The sequence below is a fragment of the Podarcis bocagei genome (genome assembly GCF_964188305.1).
Source record: "Podarcis bocagei genome assembly, chromosome: 2".
NCBI classification, from domain to species: domain Eukaryota; kingdom Metazoa; phylum Chordata; class Lepidosauria; order Squamata; family Lacertidae; genus Podarcis; species Podarcis bocagei.
The window spans coordinates 110,090,875-110,114,425 of NC_138126.1; the positions used below are offsets into that span (position 1 = coordinate 110,090,875).

Below are 23,551 nucleotides of genomic sequence, written 5' to 3' on the forward strand. Positions count from 1 at the left end.
GAAGTGGTTCCCAGTCAGAGTTAGATTATCTGAAGGCAGACTGGGCTCAACCTAGCTAAGGGGAAGGATGAGATTAAAGGAGAGGCTGGAGGTTTTATGGATAGGGTAAAAGAAAAGCAATCCTAGAAAGGATTTCTCTGTCCCATGGCACTGTGTAAGTACTGAGTTACCACAGTTATTAAACATCACTGTTAAAAGTGTCTGTTTCAAACAAAGTATTGTGCCTTATAAAGGTAACTGCTAAACCACAAACTCTTTTGAGTGAAAATAAAGTTTCTGGTTTGTTTGTTTTTAAGTGCCTCGACCTTACTTAGTTTATCTGGGTGTGGGTTGAGTGGTCACAGGTTCCCCTTCACTTATTTGTAACATCCTGCTACTGGGAAATAAAAACACTAAACCATGAACACGAAAAACCTCTGCTGTGGGAATACAGCAAGGATTTCACCAATGACACACAATAACCAAGAACAGTCTGAATTCCCTGTCTTCAGCCGCAAGAGGGCAACATTACCAATCCATGGCATGTATTCATCTACCTCTGGATAATAATTTGTAGGTCCTAGCTATATAAAACTAATAGAGGCTAAGATCTACAAATATCCCATGCCTCTTCAAGCAAATGCTACAACTAGAGGTGGCCAAATGAAAAAGCCAAACAGCCAAAAAACACTCATGCACTAGCATGCAAAAGGCCAATTGGCACTTCCTTATGATACGACTGTCATCACCTCATCATGGGTTGAAATTCAGAACAGTGTGTGACTTGAGGGTCATGTGAAAAGGTCCTTGCTTTTAGGGACAAGTCATACTAATTTTCAAGCAAGCACTCTCTATTTTGGGGGTCTTAGACTAAGACAAAGAACAAGTCATTCTTTTTAAAAAAACACTTTCTGGAACAGATTAAGTGGAGCGAAAATTATGATTATCGAGAAAGCAATTAAAGGTGAAACCAAAGTGCTACCTCTGCATTGTTGTAAAAAGCAGTGCTGTTTTTTTCTTGTACATCTTCTCCTCGTGCCGTGAAGAAAGTCAGCGGGTAGAAATCCTTGTGCGCTGGCTGCTTTCCACTTGCCATCAATTTGCCCTCATAGAAAAGTTCAGATGTGTAACTGCAACGAAGTAAAACGCAAAGTAAAACATGGAAGCTATGTGCTGCTTTAAAAACTCAACACCAAACAAACAAACAAACAAATAGAAGAAGGTTTACAATGAAAAACGGCTCCTTCCAAAGAACAGTATGGGGATGACATATAGGCCGTTGTGCACTTCTATGCCTCTCCCACAGAAAGACTGAATGAGGATGAAGAGCAGGCAGGCAAAGCTTATTTCCCAGTTTGCACTCCTTTTTCCCTGTCCCTGTGGAAAGAGAACTCTGTTCCTTCATTCTCCTGCCTCAGGAAGCAGGGTGTTGTTGCTAGGTAGCAACCAACCCATTTTACAGAAACAGAAGTAAAGCATACAGTGTCACAGAAAGGGAACATCCTCATGTGTCTAAATTTCCTTTTCCCGCCGTGGAAGATAAATGCAAAAACAAGAAGGTGGGGTTTCTGTAAAACTTGTTCCTGATCAGGGCTGCGGAGAGCCGACTTTTAAAAATAATCATTGGACAGATTAATTTAACTTCAGTGGTGTTTCTACATATAAATTAGGATGAACAATCTATTCCTATCCAGTGAGAATGAGTCTACTGTCTATGATACAATATTCAAACGTATTTTGAACACAGAGCACCTAAGACGAGAGTCTGATATATTACAAAGGGCAAGAGACAAAAGACACTGATAACTAAATTTGTATTAAAGGGTATTTAAAATGTACACATTAATAAGGCATGATGTTTAAGATAAGAAAAATCGAATATGATGGGTGATATGGAACACATGTGCATCTTTTTAGCTTTTAAGCACACTATGAATCTTGTGCAGAATTCTCTGGAGCTTTCCAGATTCTTTATGGCATTGCAACATCAAAATTAATTAATTATCATATGGACCGTTATGATTGCTGAGAGCTTTGACCTCCCCCACACACACAACGCACTCATTTAAAGACATTTATAATTGAATTGCCGAAGCATTTCTCTGCTCATATTTTTAACTGAGAAATAAATGTCTTTATCAATAAGGCCGTTAGAATTCACATAAATGGTGAAAGCAACTGATTTACAGCCAGTAGCAGCCAGTGGAGCAGCACAGGTGCTGCTCACCTGCCTTTCGAATTCTGAGCATGGAAAAGAGATGGAGCCAAGCACAGGGGATGAAGCATGTTTTGGGTGCGGGGTATGGATAGCCCAATGGCACCCTTCTGCCACCACATCCAGACCAAACTTCACTCTGCATGCTCCCCCCCCCCCAAGAACCAATGGTGATGCTTGGTGTTTGGAATGCCCATGAGTATTGTCACACCACCTGTGCCACCCCACCAACTGCAACTCTTTTCTGTGTCACCCTATGCATTGCTACTCATTGAACTTAACAAGGTTTACTTTGCGGTGGGCATAGGACCACAGCCTCTTGTGCAGGCGTCAGCAAACTTTTTCAGCAGGGGGCCGGTCCACTGTCCCTCAGACCTTGGGGGGGGGGCTGGACTATATTTTGAAGGGGGGGAAATGAACGAATTCCTATGCACCACAAATAACCCGGAGATGCATTTTAAATAAAAGCACACATTCTACTTATGTAAAAACACCAGGCAGGCCCCACAAATAACCCAGATGAATTTTAAATAAAATGACACATTCTACTCAAGTAAAAACATGCTGATTCCCGGACCGTCCACAGGCCAGATTGAGAAGGCGATTGGGCAGGATCCGGCCCCCGAGCCTTAGTTTGCCTACCCATGCTCTTGTGTCTTCATTTTATCCACGGAACAAGTGGAGCCCAAATAGTGGATTATAAACATAGTCTCACTGATGCTTACACTCTCACTTTCTCACTTTCACTTGTGAGTTGGATACACTCCAAACTGATTTGTCCAAAATCAACACATAAGTAATATAAAACCACATACGAGCCATTTTTTTAAAAAAAATTGAATAAATCTCTTCCACACATCAAATGATTATCTGCCAACCAAGTCTGAACTTTTTTGGAAGCTTAGTGCATTTCCTTTAGGTACATCAGCTAGACCGGTTTTTGTCAACTTTCTCAAAATTTGGCTGCAGCTTCGGTAGTACCAACCACAATTATGGAAGCCCTGATAAATCATTCTAAGCTTCACAAAATAATGTTCTTATGTTCATTTTAACATAAAAACTAGTGTTTTATTATAATGGAAGTTCTAGAAGAGTGTTTTCAATTTCAGACTGCAATGGCAAAGGACTTTAAAAAAAAGTTTTCTATTAGACACTTGCATCAGCCACGCAAAAAGTGTGATACAGTGAAAAAGTTCACACCTACTTGATGATAGCTTCATGGGAGCGATAGTTCTCACACAGCAAGATCCTGCAAGGAAATTCTGCAGGGTAGTGTTCATAGAGACGGTCAAGTAGCGAGACGTGAAGATTTCTCTCTCTGGCAAACTCACTGTAGACAAAAGGACTAAGCTGCATCAGAGAAAGAATGAAAAGAAAATGTTATTTATGAGCTTTATAACTGAATGATCATGTCTGTGCACAACATGATCTCATGCTGTGTTGCAAAAGATTAGGGAAAAACTAACTGCAAATCCATAGAAATGGCATTAAGTGTCTTAAACTAAAGTGAAGAAACAACTAGGATGACACTTTATTCATAGCTTGCTCCCTGTACCCACAGGCAGCAAAATAACATGATTATCAACGTCTGCAGCTCTTGTAGCCCCAAAGCAAAGACCTGTCTCAGTCCAAATCTAAAAACCTGAGAACTGGGTGCCTTTATTTGGTTACTATATATATTTCATGACAAGACAAGGCAGCCCAGTCCTAAAGCTACAAGAGGAACAAGCTGAGCACACACACACACTCTCTTCCTTGTTAAAAACAACAACTGATTTCCTCATTTCCTGTGGCCAAGAGAGAAGTACTGGATAGATGAGGACATGTTGGGGGCTCCTATTTATAATCTAGCAGCACACCAGAGAGGGAACGCTCTCTCCCAGGTATGCCCCAAGGCTCAAGCCACAAAAGCCAGCCAGCAAAGCTGATTCATCCCACTGGGCCAACGCCAGTCTGTAGAAGGCCAGGCAGCCACTAGGATCATGCATCCACTAGCTTCCTGCCACAGAGAAGGCTCTCTACCGAAGCCAACCTCACAACACGGCCCCATCCTATGCGACGGCATCGGGCTATTACCGTATTTTTCGCCCTATAGGACGCACTTTTTCCCCTCCAAAAATGAAGGGGAAAGATGGAAAAATCAAAGTTGGAAACAGAATTGTTAGATCCCAATACTAAGATATTATCAAGGATGTATAACTTGCTGTTAAAAATGGAATACTCAGGATGAAACGGTTAAATCGGCTATGATTAAATGGGCACAGGACGTTGGTCATAACATCATGTTTGCTGACTGGGAACAGTTGTGGACCACAGGTATGAAATTCACGGCATGCAATGCCCTTAGAGAGAATATTATGAAAATGATTTATAGGTGGTACATGACACCAGTCAAGCTTGCAAAAATCTACCATTTGCCCGATAATAAATGTTGGAAGTGTAAAGAAACCGAGGGTACATTCTTTCACCTTTGGTGGACGTGCCCAAGGATTAAGGCTTTCTGGGAAATGATATATAATGAATTGAAAAAGGTATTTAAATATACCTTCCTGAAGAAACCAGAGGCCTTTCTCCTGGGCATTGTCGGCCAATTGGTGTTAAAGAAGGATAGAACTTTCTTTATGTATGCAACAGCAGCAGCAAGATTACTCATCGCGAAGTATTGGAAGACACAGGAGCTACCCACACTGGAAGAATGGCAGATGAAGGTTATGGACTACATGGAACTGGCAGAGATGACTGGCAGAATTCGTGACCAGGGAGAAGAGTCGGTGGAGGAAGATTGGAAGAAGTTTAAAGATTATCTGCAGAAGCACTGTAAAATTAAGGAATGTTGAAATGACGTTTGATTGAAAATAAGTGGTACTGGTAAAGAGATGCTTAAGAAAATGTAACTAGGGATTGATAATTGGAAATGGAGATTTATAACAATAGGTTAATATATGGAGTAAGGATAAATGCTAGAGGGTAAGGATTTGCTGAATTTAATATTTGAACTGGAATACAAAATGGGAGGTGTGAGGAGGTCAAGAAACTAGTGAAGAAAATATAAGACTTGAAAATATTAACTTATTTCTAGCTTTGATTTTTGGCTTTTTTCTTTGTTTTTATTTTTTATTCTTTATTTTTTTCCTCTCTCTTTCTTCTATCAACTACCTTTCTACTGCGTATTTTTATTTGTCTTGTTCTTGTAGTTTAAATGCTTAAACGTTTAAATGTTGGATTTTGTTTTTATTGTTTGTGAAATACAAATAAAATATCATTTCAAAAAAAACCACAAAAATGAAGGGGAAATGTGTGTGCGTCCTATGGGGCGAATGCAGGCTTTCGCTGAAGCCTGGAGAGCGAGAGGCGTCGGTGCGCACTGACCCCTCTCGCTCTCCAGGCTTCAGGAAGCTATCCGCAAGCCTCGCGTGCCCGGCGGGAGGTCCCGCCGGGCGAGCAAGGCTTGGGGCGGCAGCCTGCAGCCCGAAGCGGGGGGCCAGCTGCGGAGCCTGCCCTTGCTTCAGGCAGATGTCCATAAGCCTTGCGCGCCCGTCAGGAGGTCCCGCCAGGCGCGCGAGGCTTGGGGCGGCAGCCTGCAGCCCGAAGCAGGGGGCCAGCTGCAGAGCCCGCCCCTGCTTCGGGCAGATGTCAGCAAGCCTCGCGCAACCTGCAGGAGGTCCTGCCGGGCACGCAAGGCTTGGGGCGGCAGCCTGTTCTGGGGGCTGGGGTCGGGGGAAGCTCAGGCTTCCCCCGCGCCAGCCCCCACGCCTGGGGGGGGGGAGATAAATTTTTTTCCTTTCTTCCCCCCCCCCCAAAAAAAACTAGGTGCGTCCTATGGGGCGGTGCGTCCTATGGGGTGAAAAATACGGTGCTCTGACCCTTCTCTGTCTTTAATAATCATTTTCACCTTTCCAACTGCCCTCTTTTTCAGTTCCTATTCTGTTGCAATTTGTTATTCTATGTGTGATAAGACTGCTCTTATCCCTCATATGACTTTTATTGAAATTAAGCTAACCTTCTGCAGTTCTGTGACTCCTGCCAATTTTTTTTCCTTATAGTAGCTTAGCAATTATGTCTCCCTCAATGAACACACTATAGAATTTTATGCTTTTGTCCTTTTCACATGTGAGCTTTCGCATCTTCACATTATTTTTTTCATGTGGGATTTGTGCTCCATGCTTTCTTTCCTATTCATCTTTGCCTGGTGATTGCCTATTTGCCACTGTTTCCTCTCTTTTTATTATTCACATGCACTTAACATCTCTTCTTTCTTCATTTCCTACTCTCAGAGTCATTTTAACATTTATGTCAATTCCACTTCTAATATAGCTATTTAGCATTCTGGTGGGGCTACCTTTTGATTCATCACTAGTGATCATACTCTGAATCTTGTTCTGAGTTACCACTTCATGCTTTTTTCTGTTGTTAAAAAAGTGATGCTAGTACTCATATATTGATAAATTGTAAAATCTGTTTCCCACACTCCCCTCTTCCCGTACTCCCTCCCCACTTCTTTACTAAACTTGTAACGAACTTATAATAATTTATTTGTAATTATTTAAGGTCCTCTTTTGAAACTGCAAAAAGGTCACAAGCAAAGTGTTCAATCACCATGAATGAGATACCTACGTACTAAACGAGGAGAGATATTTATATTTAACTGCACAAAATGCCTCAGCTCTGAGTTTTTCTTTTCCTAGTTCACGCATCCTGACAGAGTAAATGGAGGAAAGTCAGCTAAGTTCTGATGATCCCCATTGTGGAGATCACACACACAACATGATGCTGTTGCTATCTAGCAACAAGGAACATTCCCAATTTTAGGGAAATAATATACAATGGCTTGTATACATGTGCATTCAATGCACACACCATACACAAGGCAGACCACAGACACAGATGCATTCCTCTCTCAAACACACAACACATATACAAAACCAAACATCTCTTTCTGCCCAAATGCATCTCTCTCTCACAGACCACATGCATACTTCCTTCTTCCCCTTCTCTCTCTCTCAACTCTTTGTTCCTTGACATGACATTGCTGTAAAAAAAAGTTGTTGGTATGGAGTAACAGGGCGTGCGTGCCATGAGAAAAAAAAGCCCTGGTTATACTGTACTGCTTATTTCCAAATGGCTTACTCTGCCTTTATTCACCAATTTTCTGTTTTTTAAAAATCTGTTCTCCTCCATTTCCCTTCTTTCATTTTCTATACTTTCCTTCCAGCCATCCAATTCTGCTGTTGCTATTGTTTCTTCCACCATTTATTTTCAATCTATTTGTCCTGCTAACCCGCAGCCATGATTTTGATCTTCTCCCTAACAACCCCAGGTGTATGCTTTCTTGTTTCATTCTCTGCTAAAGATCATTCTTTTCTCCTCTTTGATTTTCATGCTTGATTTCTGAAACCTTCCATTTACTTTCAGTTCCCTTCTTTGGTCCACTCCTCTTCCTATTCCAGCGTCTCACCCACTGTTAAGTGTTTTGTTTCCTTATCGGTGAAAAGCAAGCAATAAATATTGCTTCTTTTCGAGTCTGACACCTTATCAACTTTGATAATTTTTCTCATCCTGTCGCCTTTTCACAACAGAAAAACCGTTGTCAACAGTTGATTTGTAAAGGCACGTATGTACAATTGAGAAGTCCTACTCCCCATCTCAAGAGCTCAGTGTTAGAGTCTGACAAGTATTATTACATTTTAGTATACAGAGCTGCTAAGGCTGAAAGGAAGTTGCTTGCCTAAGGCCAACCAGTAAATTGATGGCCAATGTAAGATTTAAAACTGAGACTTTAAGACTAATACTTTATTCTTTTTATTGCACCACACTACCTGTTGGGAGTGTTTGATGCAAGAGCTGCTTTGTAATCTGCAAATATACTTTGTTGGTAATTTTCATTTCCCTGAAGAAAAGATTTATATGAGGTGAGTTCAAGAATACACAGTCTTACTTGCATATGGTCTCCAGCCAAGACAATTCTTGTATTTTTACTTGCTAATGCTAGAGGCATGATGGTCTCGCACTCCATTGCCTGTGCAGCTTCATCTAACAGAATATGTGTAAAAAACCCTATAAAACAGAAACAGACAAAATGTTAAGCAGCAAGTGATAAAAATGGTGCTAATACTATCAAAACATTTAGATTCAGGACTGTGAACAGACTGAAACCTAATCAACACAATTGATGTATCTTGTAAGATGGCTGATTTCGGCAAGTTATTCTCAGTAAACAGAAATCTCCTCCAAATCTATCCCACCAAAGTTGAGCTCAAAGGTAAAGAGGTAGAATAATTTAGACCAGTGTTTCCCAAACTTGGGTCTCTTGCTGTTTTCGGGCTACAATTCCCATCATCCCTGACCTCTGGTCTTGCTAGCTAAGGATGATGGGAGTTGTAGTCCAAAAACAGCTGGAGCCTCAAGTTTGGGAAACATTGCTTTAAACAATCAAGAGTGATCTTCTGGCAGAATTTTATCCATGAGGATTTCCTGGTCCCTGTTAGAATATGTTTCTTATAATAAACTATTCATCCTTATCTATGGTAAAATCTGCTCATAATGTTATCTCTTCTTATAGAAACACCTTGCCCAACAAAGGACTTTTCCAGAGTTTGGATTTGATATCCCGCCTCGAAGGAGTCTCAAAGCGGCTAACATTCTCCTTTCCCTTCCTCCCCCACAACAAACACTCTGTGAGGTGAGTGGGGCTCAGAGACTTCAGAGAAGTGTGACTGGCCCAAGGTCACCCAGCAGCTGCAGGTGGAGGAGCGGAGACGCGAACCCGGTTCACCAGATTATGAGTCTACCGCTCTTAACCACTACACCACACTTTCAGAGTACATTACATTTTCAGAGTAGAAGGAAAGTATCTTTCACCTGTGAAGGAAGTACAGTTGGCACTTACCTGAAGAGTAGTTTTCCATTGACAGCACAAGGTCATCAGGTTGGTTGGGCACTGGCTCTCATTGAAGGCAGGAGCTAACTGGATTATGAAAAATGCCTACTTCCCAAAATGTTCATCCTGCCTTCAACCAAAATGTCGTGCCAATACTCAACCAACCTGGTAACCTTGCTCTGCCAATAGAAAAATGTGGTTCAGGCATAAAACATTTGTTTGTTTGTTTATTATTTTTTGAGAAATCACACAACAAGGATGAGTACAATAGTATAAGTTTCTATCATTGCATATGATTATGCAATGAGCTTTCATTAACTAAGACAGAAGAAAAAAACTGTGGACTATTCTTTTTAATTGAAGCCTCATACATTTTTATCTCTTGTGAACAGTTGTATGCAAGTACTCACACTAGCTTTGCAAATAGTTAAACGGGCTTTATATTTGTCTGTTTTGTCACGTGCATATATGAAGTAATAAAAAGAGGTCCTTGCTCTCCATACCATTGAGTACAGGCAACTCCCACTTTAGGCACATCCAAATTATGCACAATTGCACATACACGCAATGCGCCAAACCTGGAAGTAGCCCAAAATGTCACAGAAACATCACAAAAAGGGGCAGAGCGGGCTTACGCCATAGCTGTCAACTTTTCCCTTTTCTTGCAAGGAATCCTATTTGGAAAAGGGAAACATTGGCAGCTATGGCTTACGCATGCCCCGCCGATGCATGTGGGGGTCCGGAACAGAACCCCTGTGCAAAACAAGGATTGCCTGTACCCACACACAAAAACACTGGCTTTATACAGATAAGAGACACGGAAAAGAATGGGCCCAGCATTAGTTTCCCACTTCCTCCAGTTTCACAGAAAGTCACACAAACAAATACATGATTTTTAAATCACAAAGAAAGGAATACTAAAATACTTTTTCATGTACATTTCCTCACCAGGTTTAAGATCCAGCTGACATAAATATTGTGAAGTATTCAAAGTAACCACTACTACTCGTTGTTTAAGAACATCTTCTTTCTGGGGCATCTGAAAGGTGGAATGTGTGCTTGAAATCAAACAGTATTGATGCACAACTGGGTGAACAGTCTTTACCCAGCGATTTCTGAAATACACCCTGTAATAGAAGAAAATATCTTAATTTTTGCCCAAAAACTTGTTTTGGAGGAAACAAAGTAATTTTTTCAAGAGTAAAACAGCCATAACTTTCTTATTTTTTCACATGTGCCTGTGTGTGTGTGTGTGTAAAATCAGTTGAGTGCTTTGGTGTATCATGTCATACAACTGACTGTATACTAAAAAATGCTTCAACTCCATTCTTTTAGCATGCCGATACCACAATCCTCTAATAAATCTGTTTTTCAAATACAAATGTGTAATCCCTTTGGCTGTAATATATCAACATGTTTTGAAGTACTGTAAACAGAAAATAATTGGCTTGTTTACGTGACCTTAAAATAGTAACCTGCTACTCTTTAGCTTCAATCCAATTCCCACTTACCTGACAGTAAGATCCACTGAACTAATGAGTGTTATTTCTGAATGGACATGTGTATGATTGCAGTGTTCTACACTAAAATGCACAGCAATTTTTATTTGATTCAGTCAGAAGCAGTGTTGTCAGCCATCCCCTGTCTAGTTTCTCCTCATCTACTCCACCTTTTGCTCCTTCATTCACTTCTCCTTCTTCCATCCCCCAAGCCCACTTTACTTCCTCCACCTCCATTCACCTCCTCCTTCTGCTCCTTGGTTAGTTAGTTTACTCCTTTCTACACCTGATCTCCTGCTCATGTGCGCCTTCTCCCTCCTCACCTTCTCTTGCCACTTGTTTTTCTCACTTCCACCTATTTTTTCATTGAAGGATGCACTCTATATACAGAATAACTAGGTCCAATAATGCCCACAGCCACCTTCAACTAAGATAACTGACATACTACAAGCCAGGGTATCTGATGATCACCCACAAAAGAGCAGGCAAATGTTCTTATAGGAGAGGTGATGAAACTGGACCCAGAAGAATCCAGAGAACCAGTAGGTTCAAGGACTAAAACTGGGGTGACCCGGATTCAAATCCTCACTCAACCAATGAGTGAATGGTGATCTTGGGCCACTCACCCTCTCCCAGTCTAAACCTTCCTTACAGGCTTGTTAGGAAGATAAAGTAGATGGGAAAGAACCAGTATGCTGCAGAGCTAATGGGGAGATGGGATATAAATCTATAATCCTTCCAACATGGGATTACAAACATTCAAAAGCAGCTGTCACAGACTCTGTGGATCACTGATTAACAGGGACAACTGGCTGGATATTCCAAATCCAGCAACTCCTGTGTGTTTCGAATTGAGGGGGAGCTTATTGGTCCTGAGATATGGTTAAGATGCTCTGGAGACATGGCGGGCCATGATGTGCAACAAAGGAGTCTATGATTCTCAACAAAGGGCCACACGACCATTAGACTTGGGTGCCTAGAAGCCTAAGTGATCAGAAAGAGTGATGGAGACCAGAACATTGAGCTAGGAGGCTTTTGGAGTTGACAGGGTGGAAGAGAAAGGAGGAACTGATTGTAACATGAGGTGGTTAGACAGATTGCAAAATGGATCTCTAGGTGTATCTCTATTAGAAAAAGCACAGTGTGGCACAAGCAGCGTACATGAAGTTTCACTGGACCGTTGGCCTATCTTGCCCAGTGCTGTTTCTTTCAAGTCTCTGCTATTTCTAGTTCTGCTATAGGAGATCACTTGAACTAGAAATGTCAGAAACTGAACCTGTGACCACCTGCATACGGAAACATGTGCTCTCCCACGGAGCTCTGGACTCTCACAGAGAGCAGGCATGCATCGAACAGCATGAATTTGCACAAACAAATGAGCCAAACCAAATGCTAAAGAGGAAATAAAAGAAAGAATCTCAAGAGTGACTAGCCAATGGGACTTCATGAAACTGCTCATCTAGCCTCCCAGCTCAGCTGAGTATGAACAAAACAGGTTTCCCCAGGGTTATCTTGAGGAAAGTATGTAGATCAACATCTTGTTACAAAAATCCAATTCTTGGCGCATGTGCTCTGTTCAATCCCCATTCTTGATGCAGAGGGAGAAGACGCCAAGATTTCTTTTTTTAAAGGACTCCCCACCTATGGAGCAGTCAGAATGTCACTTTTCAGCTGTATTATCTAAACGTATCCAATTGTTTGATAAGGATCACTAAGTGGGATTCCTGCTCTTGGGAAGGGTTTAGATTTGAAGTCTCAAGACAGCTCTGCCCCCTCTACTTTCCTATGGAGTTGTAGAGGAAGATAGGCATTGTAATTCCAAGGTAGTGTCAAAGCAGGAGAGGAAAATGTGTGCCAGGAGCCTAGGGCTGGTATTAAGGTAGCAACAGGACTAGAGCAATGTTGTCATTTCAGATGAAATTTTGTCTAATTTTATATACAAAGCATTTGCTTGCAGAAAGCTTCCTTCAATGACAGACTATTGCCCTGACTACATGCAGAGGTCAATCACATTTTAATAGCAGGATTTGCAGCCTAAATGAACTCTCGGCTTAAATTAAATCTAGTCTTAAGCAAATTTCTAGGTATTCCAGATACAAATATACACAAAGTCTTCCAAGGGGTCATTTTTGACTCCACGGGAAGGAATAAAATTATCTTGTGTGATTTTTCTTCTGCTCATTCTCCTAATATCTATGACAAGTTCATTTAATACACAAACGGCTTGATACTGAACTAATTTTGTATGATGTTAAAAAAATATTGCTTCTTTTCTCAGCCATTTGCTCGAAATGTTGCTCTGATTTTAAAAACACCTTTAATCCCCAACCAAAATCCAATTAGTACCTAATTTTCTTTAAAATTACACCTTAGTAGCTTTTTAGAAGACCATATCAAAATTTGTTCAGTTAGAAAAGCACATATATCCACATATGTAAAGCTTAAAAAAGGATGTCTTTTATCTGTAATGGACGAAACAAAAACATGTTGACTTTGCTCCAATTTGCATTTTAGTTACTGTATCAAAGTTAGGCAACATTGTTTTTAAATGCCAATAAACTTAAAAGCATTGAGGTTTTTCAAAACTATTTCGAATAGACACCTTTTCTTAAGATATTGTACAGATACGTAATAAGCCTTAAAAAAATACCTGAGAGGTCTCGCCTGGGAATTGCCTGCTTCTACATATGGATGTAAATAATCCTTTATGTAGAGATCAGCAGCACTATTAGAATGGGTGCAAATGAGTATCCTGCTGGAATAAATGGTGCAAATAAAAAAGCAATGAAGAAACAGAAAATCATTCAAAAGCAGTACAAAAAAAAATATCGTGGCCATCTTCCTCACACATTTCTTTCAGTGAAATTAGTCTGCAAACTTTATGGCTCAATGATGCTTCTAACTAATTTCTGTGGGAAGATTTAAACTTTCAACATAGGGTTTTTTTTATTAAAAAAAACATTGTACACAATCCTAATGTAGCTTTAAAATAAAGACAGCTATTAAATTCTACACAGTGCACAGCTTTCTAAATATACGGCAATGCATTTGTTCCAATTTTAATTCATTCTTCTAAGGGGAGACTACACTTTTTACTGTTGAGTTCTTTCCTGAATATATATATACATATATATACAAAACAATGATGGATGGGGTTTTTTTAAGCTGGATGGAGATTCTATACTATTAAACTTCCTCTTAAAGTTTGGCATTTGCATTCCAATTAAATATCTATATATCGGGCCACCTCACCTAGTATCCTGCTGTTGGAGTATGTGCTTGACTGCCTGAGCCAAAGTGAAGGTTTTGCCTGTCCCATAGGGACCGATGATAAGAACAGGAGGCAACTGTATTGAGAGTGGTGTTGTGATAGCCAGAACAGCCTCTTTCTGCTTTGCGTTGAGCCTAGGATCCAACTGCTCATCCCACTGTCTGTACAATAGAAAGCAGACATTTAGCATCGCCAAAGCACCGTGGTTTAGAAAGAAATGACTACTCAAAGACATGCCTGAAACAAAAATTACCGTATTTTTCGCTCTATAAGACACACATTTTCCCCTCCAAAAATTAAGGGGAAATGTGTCTTATGGAGAGAATGCAGGCTCCTTGGCTTCAGCGATAGCAACGCGAAGCCTCCGAAGCGCAGTGGGAGCGCTCCCACTGCGCTCCAGAGGCTTTGGGTTCCTTTTGCTGAAGGGTAGGTGCCCCTTCAGCTAGGTGGGAGGAGAAATGGAAGGGGCTCCGTTTCTCCTGCCGCTTCGCTGAAGGGGCGCTGCGCAGAGAGGGGGAGAATTTTTTCCCTTGTTCTCCCCCTCTGAAACAAGATGTATCCTATGGTCGGGTGCGTCTTAGAGAGCGAAAAATACGGTAAATCAACCCCACATTATTATACCGTTTACACACTCTGCTAACATTCAGGATAAATGGCAAAGGTAAGCTGCTTCTGCCGTAAGAATGCAATTCATTACAACTGACTTTTGATATTAGAGAGAACAAAGAAAGTTTCCTGTTTCTAAGGTTTCTAGGATAAGTTTACTTTCCTGCTATATCACTTCATGTCCTGTTCCTGCACCCTACAGAAGGTAGGTATTTCTAGTGTAGATGCATGTCTGAGGCACCTGCTACAAAGAATGCAATATAATTTAAATATACCAGAGACCGGTATGAAACTGTTTGCATTTTTGTACCTGTTGGGGCTCCAAGGTATTGTGGGCGTCATGCCGACATCTGGAAAGAGAATACTGTTGTCCTTGATCCTGTCCAAGGCATAATGCATTTCACAGAGGGGTAAGCGGTTTAACTGAAACTGAAGTTCAACCTACAGTACATACAAAATTAATAAATGAAAAGGTATGCCAGAAAACAGGCAACTGAAATAAATAGTTTTAGACTTGGGCTAAACAGAACTACTGCAATCACATATTCCAACAAATTCACAACACCTAATCCTACAGATTAGATCAAAACCTTTCCTAAATGCTTTTATGTAAACTTAAAAAAAATGGAAAGCCCAAGAGAAACATTTTTGTAATAGTAACACAATTTGTGGTTTTGGCTACTATCCTGTATACATAGTTGTACAAGTGGTTTTTTTAAAAAATAATAATAATAACTCAGACCGTGCATCGGTAAATGAAATACAGTGTTCTCATAGAAGAACTATAGCAAAGGTCAGTAGCACAGGTCGTCAGTCAAATTTTGGCAGGTGGCAAGGCAAGGAGTGGAGAAATGGAGAAATGGGGGTGGAAAAGAAAAGAGTGGCAGAAAGTGAGAAAGAAAAGGGGTGGCCTCACCGACCTTTGTCTCTGGCCCCATCCCTGATGGATTACCTTTGAGCAATGTCCACCCCTGGGTCTACAAAAACATATACAGTGGTACCTCGGGTTAAGTACTTAATTCGTTCCGGAGGTCCGTTCTTAATCTGAAACTGTTCTTAACCTGAAGCAACACTTTAGCTAATGGGGCCTCCTGCTGCCGCCACGCTGCCGGAGCACAATTTCTGTTCTCATCCTGAAGCAAAGTTCTTAACCTGAGGTAATATTTCTGGGTTAGCGGAGTCTGTAACCTGAAGTGTCTGTAACCCGAGGTACCACTGTACTGACTACTGACAGAGTCAGAATATCCTTTTAAAAATAAAAAAATACAAAGAACATGACACATAATACAGCATGGTCCACTGATAGCAAAACTGCAACATAAGCCATCATATACACAACTAACCCTCCAAGGAGGATAAGTCAGCAATAAGCTGTGGAAATGCTATGGAAAGGTTGGGAACAGGGTGAATTAACCATTCACGTTCAACACCACAGAAGTGATTTCTGGCTGAGCACTAGCTAAAATTTATTTTCTTCTCAATTACTGTATACTCATAGCAAATAACAAAGCCCCCCAAAATATTACTAGACTTCAGCAATGTTTCAGCACAGAACACAGCATCTTAACCAGAACCTATGTCTGAAAATGAACAATAAAATTAGTTCAAACAATTGTCTTACTAACTAAGCAAATAATGACAGACATTTTCATTGAAAAAAATGGATTAATGCAGCTCAAAGCCTTGGGAAGGGAGTTAGTCATGAAAGCTAGAAATGTGCACAGCTTTAATTTAACATTTGTGCTTATGACCAAAAACAAAAAAATATATTCCAAATCAAAGTGCTGAAAGAAAGGTTGATTCTTATGCAAACAATACAATCTAAAATCTCTTTAATTACAGATTTCTTATTAATTGCTATACCCAATACTTCAATATACAGCAACCATACTCAAATTGTCAAAAAATAACAGTGAAAACTCTAGCCCATGTTTGAGATAGTGTATTAGGCGACTTCCAGAGGGATGTCATTACAGTTGCAACATGAAACAAGAGACTTGTGACATCTTAAAGGCTAGCAGATTTATTGTGGTACAGGTTAACTTTACTGTGGTACAGTATTTTCCTCTGCAGGCAAACAGATTAGAGGAGATAAGAGAGAAAGTATAAAGGGGGAAAATGCAAATAGTGGAGGCCAAATGGTCATGAAATACAAGAGGTACAGTCTGACAATTTAACGCAAATAAATAAAATAAGCACAGTGGTAATTTATAAACAGCAGTAAGAGATGATAACACATGACTTAGAAGCAGTTCTCAAACTAGTAAGGTACCATGCAAGTGGTTCCCAATATTATCTCTACTCTGCCTCCCCCCCCCAAAAAAAAGACAGAGACAGAAACTCTTTGATGAGGACCAACTTTATGAAAAAGGTTAACAGGGCCCTGGGCAGCAATTTTCATAATACAATACTGGTTATACAACGCCAGCATTGAATGAAAACTGGCCTGCATTTTTCAGGTGGTCCATAGGGGCAGGGAGAGTTTGAGAACCATTAAGCTAAATCCAAATTTATTTTTGTCCCTTCTCACACCGTTTCTCATCTGGATCAGGTTGGCATAGTTTTCCTTCACTGATCCTCTATTTAAGAATCAATGCTCAAGAAGATTGCGAACCAAAGAAGCATGCCCACATATAGTTTGTTGTTTATTTGTGGGATATCTCTTCTGAATTACAGACTTACTGAATTACAGCATTCATCAATGTCTTCTTGTTAACCACGGAAGTATCCCCCATAACTATTGGAATGACAATAGTTAATCTATTGATTAAAGTTGAAACATAAAATATGTTAAGGGACCAAGAAAGATAAAACTCTATTTTATTAACCCAAAAGAAATCAAGAATTGTTGTTAACCGTTAGTAAGGCTCAAATATTTGATAAATGCACTAAACCAAACATTAAAAACTACCACACAATACCAAAGCAGACTGTGAAAAGGAATAATGAAAAGGCAGTGTGTGAGGTTGTCCAACCACACAATGTACTTAGCAAAAATAAAAAGAACATGCTATGCACCACAATTCCCAAGAAATATAGTCAGAGTAATAGAGTGTGCAGATAAAAGCCTTGGCTTTGTTAGAAAAGAAACCCTTTTTTTCCAAAACTATTATCCTAACATTAAAAAAGAAAGAATAAAAGTCTTTCCTTGGTTAACTACACCTGCAGACAAGTACAATTTGACACCATAAAAAGGGTATGGCTGCAATTTAAACAAAAAACAAAAACCTTTATACCGGTATTTATTTAATTCTTTTTTCACTTTCTCCCACTGGTTTTGCAAAGTCCTGCCTGCCTCTAAATAAATACAAAGTTGACACACCTTAACATAGAACCAATAAGACTTGTATGGGAAGGTCCACACAATGAGGACCAAAGGAAATATATGTAAAAAGCCATATTTGCCCCCCTCCAGTTGCCCATCCCTACTGTAAAACATAATGCTCACTGAAATATGTTGGTGTCTAATAAAATGGAAGAATGCTATGAAGAAGTTAAGCTTCACAATAACTTGTAAGAGAAAACTGACTTGACAGGATAAATGGCCCATCTAATTTTGTATTCCAGTAGCATTTCCTGATATAGTCAATTAGTGGTCTTGATTATTGTTTTTAGAAAATAAACACAACCCAAGTGCCCAGTGGCATAATCAGCATTTAGGCTAATTATGCACCTTAAATGAAAACATTATGATTCTTGCATAATTTTTTGGCAGACTGATTGGAACGTGACATTGGTGATATCTATTAGTGAGAATGAATTTATTTCCATCTGCACTTGTGGCCTTCATTTGAAATTATTTCTACTAGACAGCCAACGTCAGCCACTTTACACCTACAGATGCTATATGATGAAGAAAGCATTTAATTCAGTTGACTGAGACTAATTCTTTAATGGTTAACCACAGGATGTATTAAATTAAAGGCATCAAATGGAACTATCCTTGCCAGGAAAACATAAAATGGCACAAGGTTTTGACTTCAACCAATGCCAGACTGACACTAAAATGTACAGAGAGCTGAACGTTTATCATATTCCCAGTGCTTATCTGCAGCTAGTATCAGCACTCTGCAGTTCTATGAAAGATAGGTTAAAATAATAATAATAATAATAATAATAATAATAATAATAATAATAATAATAATAATAATAATAATAATAATAATTTATTATTTATTATTTATACCCCGCCCATCTGGCTGGGCTTCCCCAGCCACTCTGGGAGGCTTCCAAAAAAATATTAAAATACTGTAATACATCAAACATTAAAAGCTTCCCTAAACAGGGTTGCCTGCAGATGTCTTCTAAAAGTCTGGTAGTTGTTGTTCTCTTTGACATCTGGTGGGAGGGCGTTCCACAGGGAGGGCGCCACTACCGAGAAGGCCCTCTGCCTGGTTCCCTGTAACGTGGCTTCTCGCAGTGAGGGAACCGCCAGAAGGCCCTTGGTGCTGGACCTCAGTGTCCGGGTAGAACGATGGGGGTGGAGACGCTCCTTCAGATATACTGGACCGAGGCCGTTTAGGGCTTTAAAGGTCAGCACCAACACTTTGAATTGCGCTCGGAACCGTACTGGGAGCCAATGTAGGTCTTTCAAGTCCGGCCGCTCCCAGTCACCAGTCCGGCTGCTCCCAGTCACCAGTCTAGCTGCCGCGTTCTGGATTAGTTGTAGTTTCCGGGTCACCTTCAAAGGTAGCCCCACGTAGAGCGCATTGCAGTAGTCCAAGCAGGAGATAACCAGAGCATGCACAACTCTGGCAAGGCAGTCCGCAGGCAGATAGGGTCTCAAATTGTCAAATCTAATTTTACCATCTAAACAAACAGTTTTTGTTTTAGAAGAACTATGCTATCCCAATTGAGTGAACTGGTTAATACATGAAGCATTAGTAAATAGTTTATACTGAAACACGTATCACGGACCGCAGTCCCTAAGGAAGCAACTTTATTGATATTTTTTATACATCACCTACTTATTTATTTAATCAATTTTGTTTTCTGGCACATACCCACCAAAGAATCCTGGCAAGGTTTTACAAAAAGTTTGAAAACAAGCAGATAAATAAATAGGATATACCAATTAGTTTTAAACAGTCGTCAGAATGATAAAGCAGTGAAAGCCACAGAGCAGACAGTTTAAAAAATCATCTACCCTACTTTCCCAAGTTTAAGATCTTCACTAATTTCTGAAAGTTGAGGACAGAGAAGGGATGGGGGAAAGAACATAAACGGAAGAAGTTATAAAGAGAGGTGATATATCTGCTTCTCATTTCCATTAATTCAATGGATGGAGCAAGACATCTTCTACTGATCATAGAGGTACAGACAAGATGAGTGGAAAAGGCATTGTCTTGTTTAATTTGCACCAAGTCCATTTAGGGTTTTAAAAATCAAAACCAACACTCTAAGTTTTGCTCAGAAACAGATTGGGAGCCAGTATAGTTGTTCTTGGACCAGAGCATGTTCCTTTCATCTCACTCTCAAAATTAAGTTAATGTTCTGATGTTGAATTAACCAAAGTTTCCAAATATACAGCACAAGCTCACATGGAATAAGTAACTGGTGGTTTATGAAGATGTTGCACAGGGAAAGAATCTCAAAGAACATGTTTTGAGGGGACGTCTTCAATCAGTTTAGTGTGGTGTATCATACCCTCAGGCAGATGATCCAGGAATATCATATGATCACAGTTGATGGTACTGAAAACCATTGAGGCAGCAATCCTATATTATATTGGGAGTAAGTCTCACTGAAATCAATGGGGCTTACTTTGAAGTAGACATGCCTAGGACTGCACTGGGGGGGGGTTCCTGTGAGGTTCACATTCCCTCTGTTTTTCTTCCATTAGAGATCAACCTCCAGGACAATCAATGCAATTTTTGTTCTAGAAACAGCCATGAAGCCAGGCTCATTTGACTCTAGATAATTAAGTTTAATCCAGAGGCTTCTTCATTTGCATCTCTATTAGTCACTTGATCATCTTGATCAAAAAAGTAGAAAAAGTACTGATTATTCAGTTCCAATGGATCTAAAAGTAGCTATTTTCAGTAAAGGTCTGGCAATTGCATCCTTCAAATTCTTTTCTTAAGAGAGCAATGCTCTCACCCTCAACCAAATTAGCTAGTTGAGCAAAGTTGATTACAAAGGGATAAGTGGAGACATGGATATTTGCAAGAACTCTTCAACTCTAAGTTGAAATCAACTAGAATGGTTCAGTGATGGAGGCTGTCGACACCTCCTGCATCAGAATAACACTTAATGTGGTTTCCAAAATGCAGCAGATGCATAGCAATTTTGTCACAGTGAGCTACCATACGTTAAATTTTATTATCATGGTCAGGTTGAATGCAATATGGTTGGACAGAAAGATGCAGTGAGGCAAGATCTCTTTGCCACCATCACAGGCAAGCTACTTCAAATGCTCGTTCAAATTTCGGCCGCTATCACTCAAACCTTTGCTCCTGATACTTCCATCACCTGTAGCTCCCTGAAACACTGTAGTATTAATACATGTAGCACAATGCAGAAGGCGTATTAGCTACTGATGAAACTGTTCTGTGTCAATTCTGTATTCCAATCATCCACTGGAGCTGTATTCATATGACGGTGTTAACTCAAACAATGAAGTAGCTCAGATCCAATTTTTCCATGAGTGCTATGGTGCAAGTATATCCACCGACTTTTCTGTCTCTGATTCCTAACCAATGCTTCCCATCTGCACTAGTGGGTATTACTTGATGGGATGAAAATGTGGCATATGCATGTCCCTCCCCCACCTCAATTATTACATACGCACCCACCTCCTTTACCATTTTTTCCCCATGTGGCATGTATGTAGATGTGTCTTTACTACATTTTTAAGGTGGCACTGTGATCTAAACCACTGAGCTGTTTGGGCTTGCCAATTGGAAGGTCAGCGGTTCGAATCTGTGCGACGGGGTGAGCTCCCATTGATCTGCCCCAGCTTCTGCCAACCTAGCAGTTCGAAAGCACACCAGTGCAAGCAGATAAATAGGTACCGCTGCGGCAGGAAGGTAAATGGCTTTTCCATGCACTCTGGCACTTGTCACGGGGTCCCATTGCACTAGAAGCAGTTTAGTCATGCTGAGCTGGTCACATGACTGGGAAAGCTGTCTGGGGACAAACGCCGGCTTCCTCAGCCATAAAAGCAAGATGAGCGCCGCACCCTATAGTTGCCTTTGACTGGACTTAACCATCCAGGGGTCCTTTACCTTTTACTTTTTTTACTACTTTTTAAAAGATGTTACCAGCATATTTCATTTGTTTCACAAAATGAAGCATTTTGTATTTCACACCTTGGGAGAAGCTGCAAAAAAGGTTCTCCACTCCTACCCACTCAAATACACAGCAGTCAACTTTCTGGTAGATTTCACACCGTTCAGACAGTGCTGTGTGCTCCCAGTGCTGTGTGCTCCCGTGATTCTTCCTTCCTTTTGTTTCCTTAGGTTAGCCCTTCCCCTGGTTACCTCCACATCCCATCTCCCTTCACTCACCAATTCATGTTGACATATTTTAGATGGTGATTCCTGTTTATATTTGATTTAAATTTAGTATGGAGATTGAGACAATATTGCTCTTGCACAAATCCTCCGTATTAAAGATTAAGATAAAAGGCAAATGTGCTTCACAAATTTAAATCGGTGAATAAATTTTACAAAATAAACCTAAGTGGAGGACAACCAAAAAAATTGGTACACAAGCAGTTTCAAATCCACATTAAAATTCCATGTGAATGAGCCCTAGGAATTCCAACACAATATCCAGCTTGATCACGTCAATCCATTAATAAATATTCATTTGTATAGGTTGCATCCGTCAGTATCACTCAGATGATGGTAAGGCTGCAGCCCATGGAACAGGGAGGGAAGCCATTTTCACCAATTCACTTCCCCCTAAATCTACTCAAGGGCTGAAAGACTCTCCAGAGAAAGTAGAGAACCAGAGGGCAGCAGGAGTGAGGGGAAATGGCTTCTTTCCCCTTTCGGCGGATACAAGTCTTACCATCAGCTGTGATGGTACTGGCTACAACCCCAGGTCCGCACCTATCCTGCTCTCAATCTCTCCATTCTGATATGTCTACAGACAGATGCCCCCCAAGATGAATCTTCACTTTATTTATTTTTTTAAAAGTCTCAATTTATGATCTCATAAAAGGAGTTTTGTGGGCCAGTGAAAGTCAAAACTGCTTAGAACCAGGGGCTATGCTATAAAGCACCAGGGGCTCCAACTAATTTGCAGAGTCTCAATTTTATGTCATTTATATGATGAGCATAAAATTGGCCCCGTCAGAAGCAAAGTTGAAAGACATGGGTGTGATAAAGATCAAACATTTAGGATAGAAAAGTAGTGATTATTTTGAGATGTGAGCGTGAGATAACCACAGGCAAAGTGTGTGTCCACAATTCTTCAGTGTAAGTGATACGTCCTGCAGCTGTGACAAGGGAAGCTATTTCGCAAAGGAACCGCACCACTGGCAACAGGTGACTGGAGTCTATCGGACTATGCTCTCTATTTTTGTCATGAGCAAAGTTGTCACACCACCATCCATCATCATTGCACAATAATGTCCACCTTCTGAGGTGGGGTGGAAGTTAGGATGCAATAATTAGGAGGATAATGGTGAATGCTCCCTTTAGTTAGGTTGTGATAAATGCCCTCCAGTGAACTCACCCTTAGCATAGAAGAGGCTGTTAGACACATTGGTTAGAGCAGTTTCAATCAGTGGAGATGACTGAAGCCAGATTTGTGGGGGTCAAAAAGAGTTGGTGAGGATAGGTCACAGCCACAGGAACAGACAGCATGTTTAGTGATTTGGGAAATAAAAAGGAAAGAGGGAAACAGAAAGAGTTTGGCTTTAAAAAGAGCCCAGAATACATGCTACTTCACAGATGTATATCTACAAACAACGTTGCCGGTGGCTCCACAGTCCATAAGCATTCTTCTATGAGCATTATGAATTCAAAGGGAATTAAACAAAAACAAAAAACCTCTGCCTTTGTTGGCAAGTACTGATGCTGAAACCTTGAGGAAACAGAAGCGCCCAACACATCCATTTTAGAGTAAGAAATTTAGATTCATTTAGTATTAAA

At 40.4% G+C, this 23,551-nt stretch overlaps 1 protein-coding gene across 4 annotated transcripts in view; it reads right to left on the minus strand.

Moving 5' to 3' along the window:
• Positions 1-23,551, minus strand: part of HELZ (helicase with zinc finger) — a 119,842-nt gene that overhangs the window by 43,837 nt on the left and 52,454 nt on the right. For 3 of the 4 annotated variants that reach the window (XM_081181218.1, XM_081181219.1, XM_081181221.1), the window contains 7 exons: positions 14,758-14,888; positions 13,823-14,002; positions 13,221-13,325; positions 10,020-10,198; positions 8,130-8,248; positions 3,399-3,544; positions 962-1,109 (listed from right to left, as the gene is read on the minus strand). In XM_081181218.1, the coding sequence (XP_081037344.1) occupies positions 962-1,109; positions 3,399-3,544; positions 8,130-8,248; positions 10,020-10,198; positions 13,221-13,325; positions 13,823-14,002; positions 14,758-14,888 (1,008 nt within the window). The remainder of the gene's footprint in view (positions 1-961; positions 1,110-3,398; positions 3,545-8,129; positions 8,249-10,019; positions 10,199-13,220; positions 13,326-13,822; positions 14,003-14,757; positions 14,889-23,551) is intronic. The other variant, XM_081181220.1, reaches the window with a different exon arrangement.